Source organism: Athene noctua, chromosome 2 (genome assembly GCF_965140245.1).
Source record: "Athene noctua chromosome 2, bAthNoc1.hap1.1, whole genome shotgun sequence".
In the NCBI taxonomy this organism is placed as follows: Eukaryota; Metazoa; Chordata; class Aves; order Strigiformes; family Strigidae; genus Athene; species Athene noctua.
The window spans coordinates 114,453,111-114,480,123 of record NC_134038.1 but is presented as its reverse complement, the minus strand read 5'-3'; the positions used below and the strand labels follow the sequence as shown (position 1 = coordinate 114,480,123).

Below are 27,013 nucleotides of genomic sequence, written 5' to 3'. Positions count from 1 at the left end.
GCAGGGCTCCATACGCCTGCTTTATCTAATTATACCTTCCTCAGTGTTGCCTGCTCAAAAACCAATATAAATTCTTATCGGATTACTAGATTTTTTGGTTTAAGCGGAAACTGTATAACAGAAAAAGGCTTTCCCAGCTCTCTCTTGGTTTTGGAAACAGCAAGGAGGTTTGTTCATGGGATGCCTTCATCAGATGTGGGACTAAGTTTACCAGCGATCCTCTGTGTGAGCATTTCAGAGGTAGCATGGGATTTATCCTGGGCTGTCTTGTAGCTCAGCAGTGAGGGAGAGGGGGACTCCCAGACTGGCTTCCCACTGTATTTAATCATTTCTTTTGTTCTTCTTTTTCTTCCAACCTTCTGACAAGTTCCTTGGGTGGTTTTCCCACCATAGTTGTCACACTCCCTGTCCCACAGGCGTGCTTTCAGGGGTGCTGCCATGGAAGCTCTGGAAACATCCTCTGCTGGCTTCAAAGGGCCTTTTAGAAGCCTCGTGGAATTAAAGCACTTGGACCATTCCCCAACAGCCTTGAAATCCTTTTTAATTGCTTCAGCTGAGGGTTGTGTGATTGGGTTTGTTTGTTTTTTTTTTTTAGTGAGAGAGAAGGGTATGGACAGAGCAAATATGTAGCAGTAATAAAAACTGCAGATGATCCAGTTTCTGTTATTGTCCCATCAGTCTATTTGTACACTCAGCAGACATTACATGGAAGTCTTTGAGTGTCCTCACAGCTTTGGTCATGCATGCAGAGTGCAACCGCCTCCATTGCATGCTGATGAAGTCTTCACATCAGCCTGTGTTACATATATATGCAAATACCTACAATCAAGCCGATTATATATGAGTTGCACATTCAACATCCTTTGCGGGGTGACCTGTCACAGCCGTTATACTGATATCAGCTGAAGCTGTCATGTGCTTTAGCGACTGAAGAGTCACATGAGAAATGTTGGGTTTTAATTGCAAACTCGTTTCTCAGAATTAGTACTGCAGTTCAAAAGATTTCTCATGATTACTGGTGCATGTGTCTCACCTTCACAAGTCTTTGTTTCATGGATTAAATCAATTTCCTTCTGTTAACAATTGTGTAGGAAATATTTTTTTCCTGGAATATCTATTTTTAAATTAAAAACTCAAAATAAGTAGGTCATACACAGCTTACTGTTTAGAATGCTTACATATATATTTAAAAATACATTAAATTATTTAGGTATGAGGTAAGATGAAACACAAGATGTCAGGGGAAAAAAATCTCATTACCTGTGGTGTCAACCAAGCAAGCTTTGAATTGCTTGTCTTTTAAATTAGTATCCTGCAGCTTCAAGAATATGTTCATATGTAAAATGAACATACCTGCTAGTTTAGATTACAGATATAATGTAATTATTGTATACTTTATTTCTATTCTCCTTCATTTGCCAAAAATACCCATGATAGTGCTTTACGTGAATAAACACGAATCACACAAATGTAGCAGGAATTCCTGTGCCTAAATCATGTGATTTCTTTCTTAATGAAACGACTGTGCTCAAAATTACATGAATAGCCATGCATCACTCCAACTCTTTACTTCTTGGAAGGCTGAAAGCTTGAATTCCATCATCTCTAAGGGAAGGGGAGAATTTATTCGCTTGTGGAGAAAACCTGGAGAAACCAGACTGCTCTTTGTTCCTGCTCCTTCTTAAACTGACTCATGGCAGTTTGATGTCGGTGTCTCATTTCTTTTCACCGCTGACCTCACACACACTGATAAGGAGAGATGTTGACAACCTTCTCTTGCACTCCAAACATTACCTGAGATCCACTTAGCAGTGATTCAGCTAGTATCTGCTAGGGATTGTAGGCTTCTTGATGAGACTCCCTGGTCATTGGCAGTTGATCCTTTATCCATTTTAGGGAGAAGAGGAGCCAGTGCAAAGGACAGCTGCTGCACTGTGCCCATGTCTGAAAGCAGATTCAGTAGAGAAGAGCCAGGAGATCTGAGAACTTCACCACAAAAGCTGTACTGCATCACTGAAATCTTTCATCTCATCAGCAGCCTGTCTCTGCTCCATCACTCATCAATTACGGATGATTAGGGGAAAAATATAGCACAAGTCAGTTATAATGTAACTCTGCCCCTCATAGAGCATCCTAGTTTCTGAAAGTAAGAGGCATAAGTAATTTTATGTCTGGACCTCCTTTTTCTACAGAACTCCTTTTGCAGCTAATCTTACTGTTGTCCTTTACAACATGATGGAGTAGTCAGTTTTGTATGGGAGATATGTTTTATGTAGAAAAGTACTTTTTTCTTCAATTTCTTTTAAATTTGCTGCTTGGTAGTTTCCCTGAGGTACCATTTCTCCTATTTTGTTAAATGGGAAACCATTGTATAGCCATGTATCTGCTATTCATGATTATATAGAAATTTATCATATCTCCTGAAGTGAATATGTCTTCATAGATTTTCAGTATACAGAAATGTTTTCACAGGTCTGTTCACCCTCACTGTTGTTATCTTCCTGATGCATCCTCTCTAAGGTGAGGTGACTGCCACTAAATATGATGCAGGATGGGCCTCACCTTGAATTTATATGACATAAGTATGAGGTTTCCCATTCTCTCCTAATGATTCCTACTACCTGCTTTCTTTTGGCTTCTGGTTATTTCTGATTATATTTCATAGGCTTAATCCCAATAATGCAGACATTTTTTCTCTTCTTGGGTTGCAGTAGGTACATTATTATATAAAATACATGAGTAGAGATTATTTTTCATGTGGTTTCAATGGTCTTTTGCCAGACTCTGATGTTCACCACAGTTCAGTATTTAATGTTGTTCTCTATGGAGGAGATGTTTGAATGCAACTTCTTGGCATAGGTCCTTTCTTCAGAGAAGTTGGGAATCTTTGTCATGAATGGATTTGCTCTTCATTCTGTACCTTTTCCCCAGCAAAAATATGCATGAGCTAATAATGATATACAACCAACCTTGCCAGGACTACGGAAGAGCATTGTCAGATATCAGTAAAAAAGACCATGTAGGTCATAGAGAAGATCAGTGGGGCCCAAGCAGTCGTAAGCCTCTATAGTTAAAAAAGCTGTAGAATCCCAGTCCAGTCAAATTTTTCTAAGCCGTTTTTTTGGCTCATATGGAACAAGCTGTTTGCGTAGTCTGGTGACCTATGAAAGCAAGAAAGAGGGAATGCAAGTTCTATTTAATCATCAGAAAGGAAGGAAAACATCATGTTCTTAGGAATCTACTTTTTTAAAGGGTAGTTTAATAGTATGGCTAATATACTAACTGGAGATCTACATTCAGTTCTCTTCACTGCCATGGACTGCCTACATGACTTCTGGCAAGCCACACTTATTTCCTCATGTACTAAAATAAGTGTAACAAGAGGATATGATTCTATGATGTTGTTGGTAATCACTCATTACTTTACATGGAAACATTCAAAATGGGATATTGCTACTGTCATACAGAAGAGCAATGAAAATGATCTTGCACTCTGGCCTCAAACCAAAGGAGACAAGAGCTACTGCATATCAAACACCTCATCGAAATGACAGATAGGTAGATGGATGTGTTGAGCCTATAATTTTCATGGCTTTTGCAATATGTGGGTGGTATGTGCTTTGAGAAACAATTTCATCAAAACTCCATCCCAGTGCCACTTAACAAGACCTATGTATGTGTGCAAATACAAAAAAGGTGAAATACTCACTGTATTCATTTCTTTAAGAAGGCAAAATCTCAGATACTATTGCTTCTGTAAAGTTGTCCTTCTGTAGTATAACTTTCTGAAATGAATATATATCTATAATTATTTGTAGCATTTTTCCCTCCTTTAAAGAATGATTTCTTTTTGCCTTCCCCCCCCCCCCCCCCCCCCCCCCCCCCCCCCATTTCCCTGTTCTTTCTCTGGAGCAGCTAAAGGAAGATTTAATGTAAAATGATGGTTGGCCGTCAGTTTGCCTGTGGTTGGATGCCAGAGAGGTTGAGGATAAATAATCTTCCTTGTATTTCTTCTTACGAGATGTGATTGTGATGAGTAACATGTCAAAGCCTTCTGAACCTATGACCAAGAGTTTCTTACATGGGTTCGTGCAGTATGTGGAAATGTCTTTTCACTAGCTAGCATTTCATTTACTTTATTTCACGTTTAGTAAGTGCATCCATCTTTTTGTATCCATCTTAAATGCTCAGTGTAACGTGGACAAAAGACTTCTGTTGTTAGTAAAGTTGGGAGGAGCAGTTAGAGCAGTTCCCTTGGGTGTCACGCTGTGGTAAAATTTGGAGTAAAAATCTCAGTATTCACTCCGGAATTGGAGCTGGAGTGCAGTAATAGTTTCTCTTTTTTTAGAAAGAATAACATACAAATTGTATAGAGAGATTTACATAGGAAAACTTATTCGCATTACAAAATTAAGTCACATTTTTTAAGCACGTTAGTATTTGTTTTTGTGAGAACAAATTACAGATGCAAGTAACTATGCAGCAATACACAGAAAGCTGAGCTTTTAGAGGCTTTTTTTTGAGTCTGTACTGGGATTGCTGCTTGCAGGAAACAGAGGCTGTGACTGAAAGAAGAGGAAATGTAATACTAAATTATGTTTGTATAAATGAGAACACAGCCAGCCTCCATGTTGTCCAGTGTAACATTGTTATTGAAGCTTTGCAAACTCTTGAATTTTCATGAACAAAAGAGGAAAAGTGTTGTTTGCCGAGGTTCACAGATCTGCAATCCATCTCCTTCGTTCTCCTGAACTCTCTACCCATGCAGCTCATTTTTCTCAGCCAGAACCAAAGACTTCATCCTGTGTCTTGCTTTTATGTTTAAGAAGGGAGCAGCAGCAGAGTTCTACTCTTAATGCCTTTCAGATTGGCCGGCTCAGCAGTGCCTGGAGTACAGTGGGAGTAGGCTGAAGGTTATCTGCCCGTAGCTGAAAGAGAACAGGTTGAGGTAAAAAGGAGGAGCTGTAGGTGATTTAAATGCCATTTGGGTCCCAAGGTTACAACTGGGTTCTCCATGTCCCCCCTTTCCTCCCTGTTCTAGAACATAAGGTAGTTTTGTGGGATTTTTATGTCTACTCTGACTATATTTTAAGACTTCCTCAATGTCTGACAACTGTAACAGAAACTTTCCATTATTATCGTACTTAATTTAATATAAATAATCAATTAATTCATTATTATTTATATACTTTTTATATAAGTATATAAAGGAATATATAAAAAAATTAATATTCCATTATTATATTACTTTCCACTCAGATAGCCAATGCAGCCCATAGCTTTGCAGGAGGCTACAGCCTAAGTTTTACCAGATTCTGTTAGTCCTGTGTTGGTGGGGTAGCCAGGTAAGTTGTCTCCTTACCTGAGCATACTTCCAGGATTTACCAGTTGATTTTCTGGAAACTGTGCAAACACACTGTATGAGAGCAATACCCGGTGAATCCATCTCTGAACATCTGCCAGTGGATTAGCTATGCCCTGCAGTCCCTATGAGGAGAGAACTGCCAAGGTTCCTGCTTTAGGAGGACAGACGAAGAGGGGTCACTCAGCAGTAAGGTCATTGAGGTTTGGCTTCATGTGGAAACCTCACAGTTGAAAGCAGTGCCTGCCTGCCGTTTGGATGTGAAAGTCCAGCTCCTGTGTAATCTGTAGTAATAACATCACTACAACCCAGGGGAGGCTCCAGCAAGTGGCTTGGTAAGTTCTGAGATAAAAGCAAGCAGTGCCATTTTCTGTCGGACAAAGAGATAAGGTCAAGAAGGGAAGACTCTAAGTTGTGGGTGCACTCTGATATAGTCCTGAAGAAAGTGTATTGAATTGGCTTATTGGAAAGACAATTCGTAAAATGACAATGAAAGTATCAGACAGTGTTTTGAAGGAGGCAAGGCAGCAGTGAGGCTTGGGACAGATCTGTGATACTCCGTGGTCAGCAGAATTACTGAGTTGAATTTCAGTGATGCATGTTTGGGTTTTATGTATTCTGGCTAAGGCCTGTGTCCCACCCACCCTGTAATCTTCACATGTAGTGTTAAATACTTTGGCTGTATTAGGGCAGCAATTTCCCTTGGGAAATGAAGGATACCTTGTGTATGTCCTTCTAATCATTCATAGCGAGCATCCTTCTGATCTCACCCCTTTCCCTGGCTGGTGTCTTCCCAATCTCCTGTGCTTATAGTAGAAAGAAATGAAGTAAGCCTCTTGATACACTCTAAGAGCAGAAAGAGAGCAAGCACTACTGCAGTACATCGGGTATTCCCTACATATACAAGCAGAAGTGTACCATGGCCTTGGTGTACTTGGAAGAAACATGGGCTTGTCTTTCATTATGTTGAGTCCATGGCGAAGGTCATTCATCTGTCACATGGAAAAAAATTGTGATTGCTCTCCAGTGACTTCATTGATATGGTAAAAATGAATCCAATCACCTTTTTGATTAGGTGACCAAAAGACAAATAAGCTGAGCTGCTTTTTTTCCCATAATTTCTTCATACATATGTATGCAGAGTGTAACTTCTGAAATAAGCCATTATGCAGTGCCTGACTTTGCAAAAACTTGTGATTTTTTTAGAGGGGCTGTTTGACATACAGCTTGCAGAGGTTAAAGAGTAAAAATTCCTGATTTATAAAGCTCAGGGCAAGTGTTTTTTCATAGTGGAGGTACAAATGTGCTGTTTGTTATTATGCATTATTTATATTACAGTGGTACTTAGAAGCTGCAGAGAAGAGTGCTCTTCCAGGCTCTGTGCAACCTAATATGGCTCTGGCAGTGCACCTGAAACTACAGAATAGGTCAGCACTAAACCATGATGGTTTCTTGCTCTGAAGTCAGAGTCTCAGTTTTGTGAATTAATATCATTTAACAGAAAGACATCTAAGTGTTCATTCCTAGGAGTTGTTACCTTTACAGCGGCTCTTTTGGCAAGCAGGAATTTAACCTAATAAAAACACTGTAGTCAGAATATACTTTTTTTTATATTTAGACTGTATCCTTGTGGTTCATGCTCCTTCCCTTAGTCAGCTATAACCAGCCCACTGATACGTAAAGATACCTACAGGGCCACTCCTGAATTTACCCAAATTTTTCAGGGCATCAGCCAGTCTTACCTGGACATGCCTGCAGTATCCTCATAATCACAACCCTAGTTGCAGCTTTAGTATCCTCTCATATTTACGAGTCCAAAGAGTGAGTGATTTTATGTTGTAGCATAATTTTGTGCAAAAGGAGGCTCAGAAACCCTTACATAAGAGAAATATTTAAATATCAGTGCAAATGCAAGTTGAAAATTAAAGGACTTAAGAGAGTTCAGGAATTTATCCCTCCAGTTTACTGAGATGGGTACTAATTTCACATTGGTGCTCACTGATACAAATATTTGCATTTGAGTTTTTTATATTAATCCTGTATTTGTGCAGAATTCTTGTATAGGACTAGCCATGTCTAAAGAAACCGGCAAGTATTTTAGGTATAGAGTCTTGGCTGGATTGCTTTTTAGATTTAAATGGAAACTGTTTTGTGTTTGTTTCTTCCAGCTTATTAAATAAATTGATAGCCACTGGGGAGAAGACATGCTGTTGGTCTGTTTTGGACTGCTACATTTCTCTCTCTAGTTTCAGCTCTCAAGCCTCTCTAGTTTCAGTCTTCTGTAATTTTTTAGATATATATGTATATATGTACTGCATTTCAGAGAAGGGGAACTGTATGTGCATATCAGATTTAAAATCACGGAATACTAAGTTATGTAGAAATATTTATACATTAGCCACTACATTAACTACTTTTTAGAGAGAAAGTGTAGGAAAGGGGTTTAGTGAGATGTAGTTCATGCAATGTTATTTTTGTTGTTGAAAAATTTAGAACAGAATCCTAGCAAGAAACAAGGGGAAAAGGGATTCTTTTATTATCTAAAGCCATCTTTTTAACTTTGAGAAAGCAAAAATATGTATTTGTCTTTGCAATCTCTTTAGCCCCCTTATTCTTCTATTTTAATATTTTCAAATGAACTAGGCTTAGACAGAAGTAGATGTTCAAACCATTCTACTTCAATCCAGAGGGCATTTTGGGATAGTGTGATGTTTGACTGAGCAGGACCAAAGGAGTTGTGCTGCCCCAAAGAAAAAGTGGTTTTTACATCAGAGTGGTTTTTACCTTCAAAGCCAGAACTGGGCAGCCAAGGAAAACAAAGGGGGAAGTATAAAGCAGAAAAAAACAACCAATCAACAGAAAAACTCAGTCCTAATGACAACATGATTGATGGTACTAAAATCACAAGCATGATAAGGAAAGTTTTTATTAATATAGAAGTGTATGTATTACAGAATTAAATAATACATATAATATTATAAATTTTAAAGGAGAAGTTTTGTTTTTAATTTGGATGTATGCAGTACTAAAAACATGTTTTGTGTGGGATCTGTGTGTAAGGATGAATAATTTATTTTTCTTTTAAACCTCTGGCCTTGGACTGCCCGAGTCTTAGTCTTACTATAAAACCAGATATGTCAAGTTTTCTCAGTTAAATGTAGCTAATCTCTGCTTTGGGGAGCTGATAATATTTTGTAAAAATTTGCTCTGGGATAAAGGTTTGTCTTTAGAGTTTTTTAGATGGAGACAGGTAGGAAGAGAGACATGAACGTGGGTGTCAGTAGTTGAGGTAAGTGGGCAGCGCTGTACAGGGCTGGCAGCTAGGAGCTGTGGACTGGGAGCACTGGGAAACCCCCAGCTGGAGCACCATGTCAAGTGTTTCTTTCTGCACTACCCACTTACCTGCAGGTCAACTGCCCTGTTGCTGTGATGTCAGGAAAGAATGATGAACAGCATGGAAAAAATCTGTATCTAAAGTGTGTTGAAAATCTGGAATTAATTACCTTGCAAAGAGCCAAACGAGGAGGAACTGACAAAAGTGTGTCAAATAATGAATGCTGCAGAGAAAGTATGTCATGAACTTTTCATGGCAGAGGGTAGGGGGATATTTAATTAACTGAAAAGTTGGCAAATTCACATGCAGTGTAATTACATTGTGGAATTAGTTCTTCATTGAAAGTTATTGAGGCCAAGACTTCAGCAAGATTCAAAGCAGGATTCCAGTTATATTTGGCCAGCAAAAGGTACTCTGAACTGTATCAGTGAATCCCAGAAGGTTTTTGCAATGTCATGCTCTGAGGTTTAGGCGAATCTTTAATAGCTTTTGATGAAACACACTGTGAGGAGAAGGAGTATAGATTATTTACATTTTCTGTTTCAAACTTTTTACCTTACTCTGTCCTCTAAGTAACTGTAAGATATGAAAGACATGAAAGACCATTGGAAGGGATCCAGTGTGACCATTCCTCTGTTTCTGACACTGGACGGGATCCAGTGTGATCATTGCTGTGTTTCTTACACTCTTTCCGCCATAAAAATTAATAACTACCGCTTCAAACATCCAAAGCATGACGTCATTAGAGAAGTGGCAAAAGCCTTTATTCGTCTTCTGGAAGACACAAAGATGTTGTATCTTCCCATCTTACACGTACAGGTTTTCGGATGCCTCTCACTATTTTAATTGTACAAATAGGTGGGAGTCACCTTTTAGTTAATGAAAGCATCTGATTCTAGTTGTGTTGTCCATGTTTGAATAATAAAAATGAAGATTCTAGTGAAAACTGAGATACTCAGATGGAGAGACAGGCATTGCAGTGCTACCATGATAAGAAATCATACAGTAGTGGTGACATCAAATGAAAAAGACGAGGCATTCCTATGGGAGCCAGACAACAAAACTTCCAGACTGCGTGCAGAAGGGAGCAGTTGTGAGGTCTGATGTCAGCCTTGTCCATGGAAAGCCTTAGCTGCGCAGCAGCTGATCCATGAGGATGTTAGGATGAGCAGTGTCTGAGATTGCAGATGATTAATAAAGGTAAGTTAAAAAAAGATTATAAGCCTTGCAAGCATTAAACAGCAAAGGGATGATTAAAAACCTTTGAAATGCACCTTTAGGGTCATACGTTCTGAGTGTGGCCAGCCAGTGCTCAAGTAGCGTGTGGGCATGTGGACATGGACACCCATGACCTGAAGCAGAGCTGAGCAGCTGATTATTTGTGAGGCAGAAAAGAATGAAGATCACTGAAAATGTGATTCTGGTGCAGCCTTACAGCATCAGAGTCTGATGGAAAGACCAAGAGAAGAGTGAGTAAAATAATCAAGTCTGGATAAGAAATAAGCAGAAGAAAATAGAAGCGTGGCTTGTGCCTAGCGTTTCAGGCTTATTGAGTTATTTCTTAAGCATTACCTGGGCCATCTGAGTAGGTGTATTCCTTTGCTGATATGGACTTCCAGTCAGAGGAGGTCTGTTTGAATGTGCGGATCTGCTTGTGTAGGACAGCAATCAAAGACACAACTTGAACGGATACTTCATCTGTGATTGCCAGGTTTAAGTGGACAGTTGTCCACCCATGCTGGGCACTCAGTTCAGTAGCATTTGGGGGCTAAACAGGTGCTTGAAGACACAACTTCAGGACTGAAGATCTTAGATTTCAGTATACAAGTTTGAAGGCTGATCGTTGATGTGCACATGTTGGTCACATGCACTTCTGTCCAAACCAATCTATGTGTATGTGCTATCTGAATTATGCTGAAAAGTCAGTGTTTTGTGTATATTTACAAGATTGTAAATCCTACCTTAATTCTTGCGTTCTTAATTTCTTAAAAAATGGCTACCTTCCCAGGCTCTTCTAGTCCTATTTTCCAGCTAGGACTTAATAACAAAGTATTAAGTGAAGTCTCTTGTTGCTTTTCTGCATGCTAAGTAATCTTTATTGGCACTTCTAAAATATAGCTGTATTGTAACTGTAAAAACAAGTGGACTGATGGCTTTTGTAAGATACATTGTTCCTTCGGTTCTCAGGCTGGCATATTTGCTGATTTACCTCCTGGTTCACAAAATGAAGTAAGCCACAGTGGGAATTCCTGCAAACCAGTGAATTAAGAAACATTTGTGATAATAATTAGCTACCTGTCAGTTTATGACAACTGAAGAACAAGAGCAGAACAGTATCTATTTTGGCATATCGATACAAACATGCATGCATGGGCTTTCTCAAAAACTTATACTTCCAAACCACCAGCCCCTTCTGTGAAAGCCAAACTCAAATGCTGAACTTTATCATCATGGGAAGTGACCTTTGCTAATGCCTGCCTGTTAAAAAGGCGTTGCTGGTTTTGGCTTCTAGTACAGATGAAAATGAACACTACTCAGTAAAAGTTTGCTTGCTTTTATTTTATTAAGTATAGCTATGATTTAATTCCAGCTTCTTTTTTAAAAGAACTTTATATTGCATGAAAGAACCTTAACAAAGATGTGAAAGCAGTGCCTTCTTTGGGGTTTGAAATACTTTATTATTTTTGAAATCGTAGGGAAAAGGCTACAGAAATCACAGAATGAACTCATTAACATATGAAATAAATCATGAACTCAGAACTGAGGAAGAAAAGAAGATGTTTGCACATCTGGCTTACTGCGGCAAATTTCTATCTCTTGATCAAGAGTAGTTGTAAGCTGGAAATGGAGAAAATAAGAAGGATGAGAGTATGGAGATCTGATTTTCCAACTGCATGGAAGTGCATGCCTCACAGCTAGCACAAACTTGTGGTTGTCCAAGTGCTCTATTTCACAGACACTGGAGGGTAATACCTCCTGTGAGAACAGCTGCTGTGTGCTAATATCAGTATGAGCTGTCACGTTAGGTCTATAATAATGTCACGGACCTTTAGGAGCCTTCAGAGGTGATACAGCAGGGAAAAAATGGAATTGTCAAATATTGTGAAAGCTGTGGAGAACAGGGACATCGATTGTGTCTCGAGGTAATTGAAGGTATGCAACTATTTTTCCTTTCGAGTTGTTTTGCAGGCTTAAGAAGTAGGATCTGAGTCAGCCTTTGGGTAATAGAAGTCCTTGAGTCAAAGGATGCATATTTTCAGTGCTTCATAAACACTTTGCCCACATAACAGGAGAACAGCGAGCTGTTTGGGGACTTTTCTGTTCTTTTAGTAACATGCTTGGAATCAAGTTGAGTAACCAGATGATGTTAATTCATCTTGCCGTTCGAGGTCCTTCCAGAACGAAGTGGGAAAAATGACATGAATACATTTTAGGTTATTTCTTTTAAGAGTGGAATTTCAGTACTTCAGTTCATGCAAAAATTATGCTAGTGACAGTTTTCAAATGTAGTTTTTTACATAGAAAAGATGAAGTGATCTGGGTACCTTATTAACATATATTGCAGTTCATGTATTGCGAATGCCTTTAAATAGCTGTTTGTTTTCTCATATCTGGCTGTTGGATCAAATACAATGTCAACAAAATGCATTTTTAAGTATCAACCTAAATTGCATTTGCAGGCTATAAAATAAGGACTAATTTTTTTGATTTCTTGAGACTAGAGACAGATTTCATTTACTCTGCATTACCAGGGTAGGCATATTCTATTTATAATTGGAGATAGATCAATTTGTTCAGCATACATATTTCTTAGTTTTAAGGCCTACATTTGGTTAAAAATCTGAACTAGGTTTTCTTCGAATTGCAAATTAATTGCTGTGAATATTTAGTTATCTCAGGTTAGTAGGAAAATAAATACTTCCAGGAACTTTCTTTTTAGAAACAGTTCGGGTGGTAGTGTTTATTATTCATTAGTAACAATGGAAGAAAACCTCAGTTTAATTTGCTGAAGTACACAACTAGGTAGTATCAGTGCTGGAATACTAAAAGCAAAAACACTAATGGAGGAAAGTCCAGTGTTGGGATTCTAGAGGGCTTTCTCTGAGAGAATGGACATGTGAGCAATCCTGCGTGAGAACAAGACTGATAAGAGCCTCAGCCGAGCAAGAATGTGATAAGGATGTGACCCTGAATAAGGGGGGAGAAACTCGATGAGACAAACAACCCCTGGAAGGGGTTGGGACGGAAGAGGAAGTTCCACAAGGCAGGAAGCCTGGCAAGGCTGATGTGGCACTTTTTATCCAATTGTAAGAAGGTTTAAAGCGCGGGCTAAGTTAACTGTCCAATCTCGAGGACTTGTACTGCATGTTACTCACGTGTGCAGGAGAACATTATAAAAGGGCTTTCTTAGTTGTAATAAATGGGCATTGCTTGATCGCATTGGTCGTGTGCATGCTCAGCTCTCCCGCAGTCCAGTAGTAAGAATCCGTAATTCTCAAACAGTAAGTGGCATTACAAGATTTATGAGTAGTGACTAGTAACGATGTTTAGGAGTGGGAAGGAAAGGTGATCTGAGCCACATGTCTAATTTTAATGGAATGGGATACTTCAGGTGCTTTTTGAAGGAAATTTAGTGAAAGACAGGGAGGTAACTGTAAAACTTGATAAAATATGACCTCAGTTATTAGATTGTACAAGAGTGGCCTGATCTCTTGCTTTGTTAAGGTAGCTCACTTTTTTAGACAAATGAAGTTTGTCTGCCTGGAGGCCAGGAAAGCCTGTGGTACAGGGTTAAATGGAAAAGAATTATTTCAAGTTGAAAAGATGCAGATCAGTGGGAAAATTGCAAAAAAGGTAAAGAGGATGCTATAACAGCTTGGAATAAAAAAAGGAGTCCAGCTGAATTTAGTTCCAGATGGAACTAAATTATTTTCTGAAAGGGTTTGACACGTTTTCCTGCAATGCAAGGGGACTCAGTGATGCAGAAGTTGCCATGTACCTGGCTGACACCTTTGAAGATCTGAAGAAAAAGGTTAGTAAAATGGGAGGTCAGTTTTTCCTCAAGTGAAAGTGAGCTGTGAGGTTTATCAGTAAAAGTATGGTCCTTCCCTCTACAGTGCTTCTTCAGCAAGGGCATCACTTTCAGGTTGCTCTGTTTATTCTGCATGCAGTCTCTGTTCTGTCTCACCAGTCAGCAGTTCACCACTGACCTGCAGTGGGACCATAGTAGTAATTCAGATCATCTGCTTTGGAACTGGTGTTTAATGTTGTGCTGAAGTGAAGTTCTGAACCACAAAATTATGAATAGATTCCCATGGAAAGACAGCATCAGTATGTACGTACCATGGTATTACAGTTTGGAAATTTCTGAGTGTGGTGTTTTCTGTGTCTAGCAGTAGTATCAGAATTACTTTTCAACTGCATGAGAGAGAGAAGATAACACAACTTTGTACCTGTTTTGGATTATTTGCGCTGCAGGATATGGGTCAGACAATGGTGATTAGATCCATGAAATGCACCTGAATATTAACTCTTGCTGTGTCTAAGCAGTAAGTGCTTAGTGAAACCTATGTTTCCATATAAAATTACATTATGGTCCATCACAGCCATCTTAGCAAGAATGTAATTGAAACCCAAGAAGAAATATTGTAGAAGGAGGTGTGGGTTTTGAAAATTTAGGTGACTAATTCTATGCTTTGGACCATTGTGGACACAATGCCACATCCTGAGTATTGTGTCCAGTTTTGGGCACCTCAATACGAGAGAGATATCGAGGTGCTGGACCGAGTGCAGAGGAGGGCAATGAAGCTGGTGAAGGACCTGGAGAATCAATCTTATGAGGAGTGATTGAAGGAGCTGGGACTGTTTAGTTTGGAGAAGGCTGAGGGGAGACCTCATCACTCTCTACAACTACCTGAAAGGACATTGTAGAGAGGTTGGTGCTGGTCTCTTCCCACAGGTGATTAGTGACAGAACAAGAGGGAATGGCTTTAAACTCCAACACGGGAGGTTTAGACTGGACATTAGGAAAAAATTTTTCACAGAAAGAGTGGTCAGACAGTGGAATAGGCTGCCCAGGGAGGTGATGGAGTCACCATCCCTGGATGTGTTTAAGGGTTGTTTAGATGAGATGCTGGGGGATATGGTGTAGGGCAGAATTTGTAGAGTAGAACTGATGGTTGGACTCGGTGATCCCAATGGTCTTTTCCAACTTGAATGATTCTGTGATTCTGTGATCTCCAGCCTGTCTGACAAAGCACAACTGAAGAAGATGCCTTCATTTAATGCACGTGTTAGAGCATATGAAATTAAACTCCCCTTCTTCTCCAGAGGAGATTTGAAGCAATATCTCACCTCTTAAGTAAATCCATTGATAGTCGTCTTTCAAAGGGCATTCTAGGAAAGGAACTCTAAATAGAGGAGTTGTATTTTGCACAGAATAGTTAAAAATCAACCGAGACAGAGAAGATGTAAGCAACTCTTTAATGTTGCTAGAGTGCTTATCACTCAGAGGAAGGGTGTTCGCTTTGATCTGCTGTTCTTACATAGCAGGTGTTGGACTAGTTGTCTGAGGAGGTCATTCCCTTTCGTATGTTTCTAAAATGAATATGTTTCTATACTTTAGATTTTTTTTGAAAGAAACTTATTTTACTCTTTTTTGGAAGCTTTAAAAAAGAGCTGGAGTTACTGGGGACTGGAACAGAGGTATCAGGGGTGTTGGGTTAGGTTGTTGGGGGAATTGCTTATCAGAACTTGAAGATGTCTGGTGGCTTCCTCAAGCATCACAGAATATGGTTCATATTAATTACGCTTGGCACTCTGAGTTCATGTGCCTCAACTGTTCGAGATACGAAAGCAGTTAATGGGTATATCAGGCATTTATGGTCAATAGGCATTTTAAGATTCTTGAATGCTGGCAACGGACTTTGTGATTGAGGGTACTGAATTAAAAGTGGTAGGAAGTGACTTAATAACTGGATTTAGTAAATTAAGCACTATCATTTCAAGAGAAAAATGTGAATATTATCTTGGAAGACACTTATGTTCCCTTTATAATTGATTACTTTTTTTTTTAATTCTTCAAAATCACATGTCTCGTGTACTAAAATGGTAGACCAGATTATTGAGCTTGATGATCTCCCAAGCGATGCATTTTTAAAGACATTATGGTCACTCAGTTTAGTCATTATGGTAATTCAAGTCCCTGTTCACAACTACTTGCAGCTCCTCAATATTTTTCCACAACCATTAGCAGTCTTCTGATTGTTTGAAAAGGAGTATTCCGGCTTTAGTTTCCAGTGGTAGTTAAGAAATCTGGGCTTTTCTGCCTTTGCATCCAGCTGTCAAAGTATCTGGAAATTTGCATTTACATGAAGGGTTTTTTTTCCCAGAAGAGGTTCTATTTTTGCAAAAACTGTGGGAAGAGATTTGGACATTTTGGCATTCTAATACTACAGTACAACTGATCTGAATACCTATTTTTTAAATCAGCGTAATGTCTTTAACCCAAATTAGGGTAAAATAAAATTATTTTAGATAGTGCTGAAAGACTTCTATTATTGACTAGCATAACAAATCTCAAACACAAAACCTTCACGGTGAACCCAAATCAAAAGGGAGAAAGTTGCAATATATCAGGTAAAAGCCATTCTTTTTTCTTTTTTCTTTTCCCGTCATGTGAAAATAAGAGTTCTAGATTTCTGTTCTGAATTGAAATCTGGGAAGAGCTCTGCAGTTATACTGTGGTACCTCAAAATACTGGAATCAAAATTATGGAAGACGGTTTTAGAAATCTGTTGCTCCTTAGAAGATTTGCATTCTCTTCCAAGAATATTAATACTTCTGGACTTTCTTCATTAAACTTGCTAAGGTCCAAATGAAAAAATAAATAGTTAAAAATACAAGGTCACAAGCAGGAGAATTATTTTCATAGGCTGCTTCCTAGATAATTGACAAAATAAATTTCCCTGTTAATCAATTTTATCATTTTACTTAGATATTGCAGGTTTTTCCCTTTGGAAAGCCTGGGTATATTTTTCTGTCCAGAGGAGCAAATAAGCTTGCAGACTGGTTTGTATAATGTATTCTCAATACTGTTTCATAGATCTGTTATATGTTCCTTGTTTAGAATCCTCATCCTACTCCTCCTCTTATGTTTTTTTTTCCAAGACATTTTCAGGGCTGGGAAAAAATCAGGACACAAATTTGCAGCACCCAGTGCAGCGGAGCATTTATGGAAATCTCTAGATTTACTCTGAACTGTAAATTCTAAATAATGATAAGTGGAATTACTGCTGTAATTATCTTTCTTTAGGGAACATTTCTAACTTGAAATATAAAGCCTGTCTATTAAATAACATTTATCAGGAATGTTTCCTTAGGCATACTTTTCAGAATTGTATTTTATTTTTATCTTGAGCAAGATCTGACTCTGCACGGTTTGTGTTAGAGACAGGGAGAATAACTAGAACAGGCAAATGCCTCATAGGCAACAGGAAAGCAAGTGGAGAGATGAAAGATGAGCTTCCAGCAGCTGCAAAAAGGATATACACTTCAAGGATGCCCTATAAGCCTTATAAAGCAATAAAGGAAGGAAAACAACATTATGAAGGGTCCTAACAGCCATAAAATTCCAAAAATGGCAAGGATTGCTTTCATTATATAAAGTGTTCGTTAAAGCTTTAAATAATGAAATACACTCTTGACACTGAGAATGGAAACCTTCACTGTTCAACCAGCCTCTGTTTATTTTACAATAATCCAGGCCATAAAAGTAGTGCCGTACAAATACTCCATTCTGGGGGAGCTCTGGGATGCCCGAGGACCACACAGTTCTTGGGCTTCAAAGGAGCAGGGTCTCCAGCAGCACTCCAGCCTGGCTCCTGGCCTGCTGCCATGCCGCTGGCAGCCGTCGCTGGTGCTCGGCTCAGCCGAACGGTAGAAAGTCTGAGTCAGAAAATCCCCAGGATTGTTTTCGTTGGCTTCAATTAGGTGTTTTGGGGTTCTTTTGGGGGGAGGTTTTTTTTTCTTTCTTCTTTCTTTTGAAGCCCAGGCATATTTAGGGTATTGGAAAAATGTGCTGAAGACTTTGGGACCAGAAAGTAAGTGGGGAAACTCATTAAGGGGTCTTCTGGGATTCAGGGTGGAGATGCTCAAAAATGTCTCTCATGTCAAATGATTAACTACTCACTCGTTTTGAATTAAAACTAAGAATTTAGTGGATTGTACAACAGATAATTTGTCTATCAAAAGAATGGGAATACTTATTTTGAACAGGAATAATTTCAAAATTCAAAAGACTTTGTTATTTTAGCAGTGCTAATATAGTTTACCTTATCTGTTAATAGCATAATCTCTTAAGTATTTTTTCCTGAATTAGAAGCCACTTTAGAAAACATTATAAACTGTGAAGTACACATGGAGCACTCTTCCTTATCTGTCATTGAAATTCAACCATTTTCTGCTTTGCTTGCAACATGCAGGAACAAAATGTATCCTTGGGGAAAAAAAAAAAATCAGTTGTATGTGGGTAAAATTATCACTGAAACGTTTAAGCTACAGCATACTCCCCTTAAACGCACTTGAGCAGTACTGTAATTTATGATGCTGTTTGCAGTGAAATTGTGGGATCCCATTAATTTTTCTGCCCAGTGCCATACTTTACCATTTGTTTCTTCATCATAGTTCTGAGTAATTTTCTAAGCTGCTGATGAGGTTAAACGTCTTTTTTAAAAGGCCTTGGAAAAGAAAACGGTTCCTGATATATATTTTTGTGTTCATGTACGTGTTACATGAGATATATTTGTGCAGTTTTGGTATCTCTGTACTTGCACCATCCAAAATGAAATCCTTTGTCTCTTGGCATATTTTTGGGAGACCAGACAGGGAGACTGTCTGCATCATGAGTGGGAGAAGTAAATGAGTCACAGTTCTCTTTATGAGGAGCTTTGTTTCATTCAAATCCCTCTTGCCAAGATGCTGACACTGAATTTGAGTCATCAGCAATGAACAAGTTGTACAGAAAATTGAATCTTTAGAAGGCAGAAAATCATAGGCAGAGGAAAGGCACTCACCGACAAGCTCTCTGTTAATCTGTGTTTGAGAGGAGTTATTGATTGCATTATTTCCCATGGTGGATTTTTCCATAAGTGCCTTAAACTAATTCAAAGTCCCACTTTGAAATTTCTTTTCAAAACATGTATGTGTAGTGAAAACCAGCAGTATCAGTCAGGCTTTGAGATCGCTGAAAATGAAATTGAGTTTTCACTGCACTAAACAAGATGGTTGTAGTCTCTGGTTTAATCATTAGCTTTTCACAAAGGACTGAGATCAGTAAGTGCTGGCATCTTCCAGGAAAAAGGAAAGATTTGGTGATTTTTATTTATTTATTTATTTATTTATTTTGGTGTTGGGTTTGGTTTAGTTATTTTTCCCTGTATAATGCAATTATCTTTTTTTGAATAAATTATCATGGTAGGACTCATATCAGGACTGAGTATATTTGTGTTCAGGTACTTCAACATTTAACGGCATTTCTTAGTCCTCAAAATGTCTTGTACAACATGGAGTATCCCAAGGGGCTCTCTATTACCTGGAATTCCTTTCTTGCTTGTGATGAGCTGTGGTTATGTTGCTCTGACCCATCTACCCTGACTTTGCCCCAGCATCTTTGTAAATCCAACATTGTTGAAGGAAAGAGAAAAATACAGTAAATTTTCAAAGAAAATGGAGGGTATAATGCAAACAGTACCAGTTGTGGTGAGCATAGTTAAATGAACTTCCACTACAGCGTGGCTTTGCTAAATATAGCTACAAAATACTTATTGTCTGTGGGTGCCTATGTAGGTGAGCATTGCCATCTGCAATTTGGGAAGTTGCAGAAACAGGGGCACGGATCACCAAGAGACAGGAATAGGATTGCGGAGTGCCAGAGCCCTGGTCTTGTACTCTCTCTACTGGGCAGCCTTCTTCCTTGGAGGGTTGTATGGTCTTTCATTTGTGCTGTCCCTTTCATTGCAAAAGTGGCATTTCCCCTCTGTGCCTGGAGAGACTCTGGAAGACTAGGAATTAGAAATGAACTTGTTTTGTGGAAAGAGGATCAATGTACTGCATGTCTGTTGTTCATCAGTCCTTGACAGTCAATTTAAAATATGGATGAGGAAAAATCAAGGTAAAATGTGCTCACTGTTACTGAGTTCAGATCTCAAGCTTATGCTTTGCTCTCCCCTGCTGACCCTTGGATACAGTACCCTTCAGGGAATGCATCTGTGGCCCTTTGATAGTGGAAACCTGTCAAATCACCAGTGGAGCTGAGGAGGAAAAGAGTAACATGTTTAGAGGAAAAAAAAACCTGGAGAATGCTGATGCAGAGAGGAGACTGAACTCCTTGGGTGCAGTGAAGTGAATTTAGCCTGGGAGGAAGTGAGCAAGGAGGAGGAGGGCCTGGGGACCAGCTGTGGGATGAACCTGAGTAGTAGAGAAGGGCAGAGTGCTTGGGAGCAGAGCCAGGGCCAGTGAATGGGGCAAAAGCCAAGGAAGGAGACAGGCGGACAGAGTAGAGATCTGCAGGGAGCTGCTAAATGGAGGTGCCACCTTTCAGCTGCCTGACACTATGGTGATGGTGTCTTGTCCCAGGGAGGCCCATCCCCAAAGGGTCCTGCAGCTATGTGCTCTTTCTGCTCCTGTATGTCCTTAGTGCTGGAGTCTTTTTATTGTCCCTCCATCCATGACCTGCCCTTTTTCCTTTAACCTGCTGCCAGCCTTGTCCCCTGCTCATACTGTCTTGCCTCCCAGAGCTGTTCTGTGCAGCATTGCAATGTGACTTGGAAATGCCACAGAAAAGTCGGCAAAGGTGTCATGAGAAGAAAGCTAGAGAGTGATGCAATGAGGATGTCTAAATGTGCAGGGATTTTGAAGAGTTTGTTCATGTAGTAGACAGAAAAAACAACATGTACTGTCTGCTGAAAAGACATTGTGGGTGAATGAGACCCTTTTCCCACCTGCCTTTTGAGTTGTACTTTGAATGCATGAAGCAAAGTCCCGAGAGTCTGCTGGCTTTTCAAGAGAAGAAGGGTTAATTAAAAAGAGAAAGGTAGCATAAATTCTTCATTCTCATGGCAAAGAGATACAGTTCATTTAATCCTGTTGATACTCTCCAAAAGCTAAGCCTAAATTCAGTATTGTACTGTGGAAGAGCATGAGTTAGGTGGACCTAACTGAAAAGGGGTTTTATACTTGTAAAATTATTGCATTAATTTGCAAAGGAATGAAGTACGTTGACCGGAGGTCATGATATTGTGTGGTAATTGATGATAAGAGCAGCGTTTAAACTCACTTAACTCTTGATAAGCTGTGTTTAGTATATATTAGGAGCTTACACAATGAGTTCGACATAGCTTTGAATTGAAATAGTTTTGCATATATTATAATAATAATTTAATGGTAATTCAGTTATTGTTCATATTCTGAAGTCAGTTTACTTGAAAAAATACAAACTAATACAAATACCATTAATCCTGATAAAGTGTTTTTTTGTGTACTTCCCCAAACTGTATGGTACAGTTGACTTCCTTCCACCTCAGAATGGTAATAGTGATAGTACAATGAATATTTTGGTGATTTTATATTTTGCTTTTACATGGTTTTTTAGATTTGATTACCAGGGCAGTGATGGACATGATTATGGAAAGATTAGTGATAATTCTAAATGATTTTGCCTGTTTGTTCCTGGAAGTTGAAATATTTTCATATTAAATTGTCTCAAAAAATCATTTTACTGGTGGTTTTTTGGTGGAGAGAGTGGTCTGGGGAAGGAGTCACTATTTTTACTTAGAATGATTCGTTTAGGTGGTGAACTTCGAAAGAGTGAATCAGGGCGCTGATTTGACTGAAAGCTTATTATTGACAGGAGGTAACTCTTGGTAGTTATCTTTCATACTTTGATGTCAAAGAAATTGCTTGTCCTCTGCATTTCTTCCTGTTAAGGACCCTATAGGTTTAGAAACTAGTGGAAGAAACTTACATTGCAGGAATGGGTGCAGGTGCCACGAGCACTGTCTAGAATGTAGAACTTGCAATATTGGTCTGCATGTGTATGTACTACTATGTGTGTGAAAAAGTAACCAATAGTTAGAGCACCTATTGTTAATAGTTTCATATTTAAAATAGCTTTGACAACTTGCAGAGCTGTAGTTTTGCATAGGATATCTGTTCTCCTTTAAGAGCAATAGTAAACTAATAAAATCAAATTTTTACTCAAATTAAGATGTTGAATGAATAAGAATTTGGTATTGATGAGCACAGTAAATTAATGGCAATTTGTTTAGAAAAACTCTGAAAGAAAAAATCGTTGGTATTTTAGAATTTTCAAACAGAAATAAACACATTTTTTCATTAAAACTTTTTAATGAAGTTGTATCTGTAGTTACTGTCTAGTTTGTGAGAAGCTGATGATTACAATGGAGAGGGAGCTTGTTTCACTAGTTTGAACAGATGCCAGAAGTATTCAAAATAGGAAGAAATGTGCTTGAAGAGTCAGTAGATTTGAACTTGAAAGGCTTAGGTCCTCTTGCCAAGTCTGCCACTTCTTCTCTGGGTAAATACGGGTTGGTTATCATTTGAAATGCTTCACTCTCACTTTCCTCATTTAAAAACACAGATATTTTAGTTGACTTCTTTTGTAGAGCAGTTTGAGATAGGGTAGCGAAGAGGATAGGTGTTATTTTAAGCACTGTTTTTTAACCAGGAGTGAGAGGTTGGCTCAGGACACTGGCGGAGAGGCTTGGAGAATTTTGCCTCCTCAGAGCTTATTGAAACCATCCCCAAGAAGAGGTCTTTAATCGAGGAGCAACATTTGAAGGTGTTTTCATGTAGTTACTGATTTCAGACCAACCCACAGGAAGCTGTGTCTATACATTGGTGCTAATTTAGCATCCATTTACCAGAGTGGCTGAGATTGAAATGAGTGTGTAGTTCTCGTGGCAAATGCTCTCCTTAGGGATGGAAAAGCATGAACAGACATGCGTTGCTGTATCTAGCTGGACATTACCGCCAAAGCTCCACTTCTTTTTGTAGTTTTGCCCTCCTAAGCCCTCAACCTTTTATAAATATACAAGTCCAGTGTTGCAGCTGAATTTTAACTGCATGATGAGGCTCACAACAGCAGATACGCTTATTGAAAGTGAAGGGAATACGGTGTTATTTCAAAAACCTTATTAAAACCTATCACTCTTTTTAGCATCTGAAGTATCTTGTATTTAATTTAATTTAATACTTACAGTATATGTGTGTGCATCTATGCTCACACATCCGGAAAGAAGAATCTGGGTATTTGAATTATATTTCAACAAGTATTTTAACCATTAAAGGTAGATCTACAGCTCCAGAGCCAGGGCTTTATTGCAACTTAAGTATCAAACCTCTCCTGAACTCTAATAAGACTAAAAGTATGTTTTGTTTTACATATCTAATAATCCATCACTTTCTTTTAGGAAACTTTTACAGAAAAATATTTTTTAATCCTTACATTAAAAAACAGTTACCTGAGGAAACTGCAGACACAGCAAAGGGTCATATTAATCTAATTTAAGAAATTCAGATATTTGTCTCCAAAATTTTTTTTGATATTTAATTGGAAAGTCAGACAAAAAGTCTTTATGCTGTTATTTTCTAGCGCATCTGTGGTAGATTTGGTTTGATTTGGTTTTGTTCTTCTCAGTACTGCTTAGAAATCAGCTAAAACATTTATATTGCAGAAATGATATAGCAGCAGTTTCAAGTCTGTTGTGCCTTACATGCTTGATTAGAAAAATCCCATTTATGATAGAAAATGCTAATCAGTGATGTGTTTTGCCAGCCACCGCAGGCCCACACACTCTATATAATCCATTGTTTATTAACCTAATGAAGGTCATTGTAGCTTTTGAAAGCTTGTGTGACAGCATCTCAAAATGGTTTTAAAACTCTGCCACTGGACTACAGTGCTGGAATAAATCAAGGCTGGGTATTTACTTGTCAGAATGGCTCTGGCGTAAATGAGGTTTTTCTGGATGGAATGATCATACTGTGCTTTTCATTTGTTCATTATAATTGTCAAGACAGACAAACAGTACAGTGGTGGCTAAGCTGATGGTGCTTCCATTAAGCAGCTAGACACTGTCTTTATCCACATCTTATTGATTTTTCTTTTCTTTTTTTTGGCAGGTGACATCACACAGAAAGGATATGAAAAGAAGAGATCAAAATTAATTGGGGCCTACCTGCCACAGCCTCCTGGTACGTGTATCTGTGCTTGCCATATATGAAGATGTCAAGCGTACTGATAGTTGCCACAGTAAAAATCTGCATCTCTGAAAAACATATGTGGCAGAAACAAAGCTATTGTTATGGAGTAAAAGCTTATTCCATCCATTTTATGTATATTTTTATATATATGTCCGCTTTGATGTGTGTGTACATTTTTTACATACGTTGCTGTGGGTTTGGCAGTGATGTCTGGAAAATAAAACCAGTCTAGACTTACTAGAGAGGCATTGTTTGTTAGAAGTAATGCAGAAGCACAGAGGAAAATGTGATGTCCTCACTTACTGAGACCTCAGCCAAGTAAAGCTTTCTAAACAGAGATATACACAAGAGTGGAAGACAACCTTGGATTTTGTACCTTCCTCCATTTCTGGGTTTCCTGTCCAGATCTCCCTCATGAAGACACTAGAGAGACCAGCAACATCCATAGAGTTCAGCTTGTCCTATAATATGTGGACAACTGATCCTTTATACAAATCTGGTCTCAGTGTTGAGGGATAGGTTGTATATACTTGCCGAAAACGTGTAAAAATATCTTCAAACAAAATTTAATAATGTATTGCTTCATTGAAATTGTCTCCTAGATGTATATAAAAGGACTCTTCAGAGTTATTTCATTCTTCCAAGGCACTGGATCATGAAGTTGAATATGTAGCAGTAGGTATTGGTGTAGGCCTCCATTTTGTGTCCTCCTCACAGGAGCGTGCCCCTTGTGGCATCTCTCTCTCTTTATGGAGGCTCCACTTAGGCTTGACTGTCCTCTGAGCCCTGTTTTTATTGTAGGCCTGGGAGCTAGTTTCCTCTTCCTTTTACAAAATCTTGCCTTTATGGTGGAGTTGATGGTTTTCTATTTAAACTGCTTGTGTGTGGAGGCACTGCCTTGTTCTCTTTTCTTCAGGTCTGTATATATTAGCTAGCTCCATAGCAGAATGGTGTTTTGTGCCATTGGTTTTCACTCGGTCTGCTCCACTGGAGAGAATTCACCAAAACAGATTGGTTTTACAGACACCTCTGTTTTCTGAAGTGATACAGCCTGATTTGAGGGTGTCTGTGACATTTCCTAACCATTGGGAGCCATTAGAGAATGAAACAGATTAAATCAACAGAATTACAATACCAGAGGTGCAGTTATTAAATTTCTGGGTATTTATTGGTCTGACCAGACTGTCAGAGATACAATAGTCTTCACAGTACGTTCTCATGAGACTTACTTAAGTTTACTGAGTTACGGAGTGACTGTTGCCTCACAGTAATCCTCAACACAACAGTGTGGTTGGTACCAGTATTTGTTTATACAGTTAGTTGAAACTTTTTTTTCTTCACACAAGAAAATAACAGCTTTTTCTGTAGAAAGCTCATAGTCTTCTGATCAAACTGTATCGTTGGCTGAAACTGCTGGGGATTCATCATGCATGTAATGATGAAAGAGAGAAGGTGGAGAACCCTCTGAGGTTTGTCTTTCAAGGTCTCTGTTGTGATATTAAAGTTTTTCAGTGTAAGGAGAAGCAGAGGGACTCTGTAAGCGAATTCTATAGTGGGGTCCATTCAATAATTTGAATTTTGTTTGAGGATGTAGCTGTTATAGTGCTGTTTTAAAGATGGAAACAAATGGAGTGAATGTTTTCTGCTCTACCACTTCCCAGAAAATCCTACACTGGGGATGTGGTGTATGGATGAATGGAAGAAGATGATAATAGGATAAAGAGGAAAAGTATTGAAATATTGTTTGCTGTTTTCTTGTCCATACATCAAACTCAATCATTTAGCTGATTGCTAAATGAATTATTTTATTATAGTGGAAGACACTGTTTCTACTGTATTAAAGTGTTTTCCTCCAGAAACTGGTATTATTTGTGTTTGGGTCTTTGCTGTCTTTGTACTTTTTGTTTGTTTTGTTTTGTTACCTTTTGGACAAAACTTGAAATAGTGAATTCGATGCTCTCCTTGAAGACTACTCATCTGAACAGCTTGAGGTCCTTGCTCGCTTAGAAAGGGAGAGATGAATCCTTTCCAAGAAGAGATGGGATAACAAAACAGATGCTGCCTTTTGAAAGCCTCTGTTAATATCTGATCAGTCACATACATGACCAATTAGTCATTTGTTTCTTTGTTGTAATCTGTTTTGATGGGGAACTGCAGGAATTTATAAGCTTTGGTGGTCTTGGATCTTGCTGTTAAAAGAGAGTAGATGTTTTAGAGATATTTTAAAACAGTATGGAAATGGACATGGCTCTTGCACTGGGATTGGAGGCACTGGGGAAGGACAGGGATTTGCTTTCTGTGACTACGCTCAACAAACTAAAGGAAATCCAAAGGCAGTTCCCTTCTGTGGGGACATCCAGTCCTCTTGCTGCACTTTTGCTAACATTACTAACGCCCATGTTGGCAGAGTGGAACATTGACCCGCATTGGCTCCGTGAGTGTCCTGTGGTGTCTGTGCGTATGTGTGCGTGTGTGCTCTACTGCATGGGGGCAGCAGCTCCATTCGTTGCTGTAACAAATATAAAAAAACTAAACGTGAATTAATTAGTTTTTTTCAACTTGTTACAGCAGCGAATGGAGCTGCCGCGGTACGGTGTAGACTGCAACACAGTGAAGGAGCTGCCAGAAGAATGCTCCGCACTGCCAACATTGGTGTCTGTGACATCCGGGAAGCGGCCGCTAGAGAGAGAGCAGCCAGCACAGCAGGAAACCGGCCTCTCTTTTATTTTCGTTTTGGTGAGCACAATGAATGTATCTTTTCCAGTCTGTATCTGTCGGTAACTCTGCCTCATCTGGAAGCCTCTAGTAGACACCTACATCAACATGGTAGACTAGGAGCTGCCCGTGACAAGGCAGGACAACCAAGGGACAACATCTGGAAGGCCATCACCAACTTTTGTCTGCCTAAGAGTGAAGTGATGGGAAGGGAAAAAGAATAGTCCTTCTTAGTAACATTTGAACATGTTAACATCTCTCTAGCTTCCATACCGTGGATACTACGGAGGAAGGTTCATACAATAAGCTGGTGAAACACA

The 27,013-nt window shown here is 38.9% G+C and overlaps 1 protein-coding gene across 4 annotated transcripts in view; it reads left to right on the top strand.

Annotated features, from left to right (window-relative positions):
* DIP2C (disco interacting protein 2 homolog C) overlaps positions 1–27,013 on the top strand; it is a 327,899-nt gene that overhangs the window by 154,631 nt on the left and 146,255 nt on the right. For 2 of the 4 annotated variants that reach the window (XM_074899946.1, XM_074899945.1), the window contains exons 2-3: positions 23,898–23,969; positions 26,547–26,714. In XM_074899946.1, the coding sequence (XP_074756047.1) occupies positions 23,898–23,969; positions 26,547–26,714 (240 nt within the window). The remainder of the gene's footprint in view (positions 1–23,897; positions 23,970–26,546; positions 26,715–27,013) is intronic. The other 2 variants (XM_074899949.1, XM_074899947.1) reach the window with 1 other exon arrangement.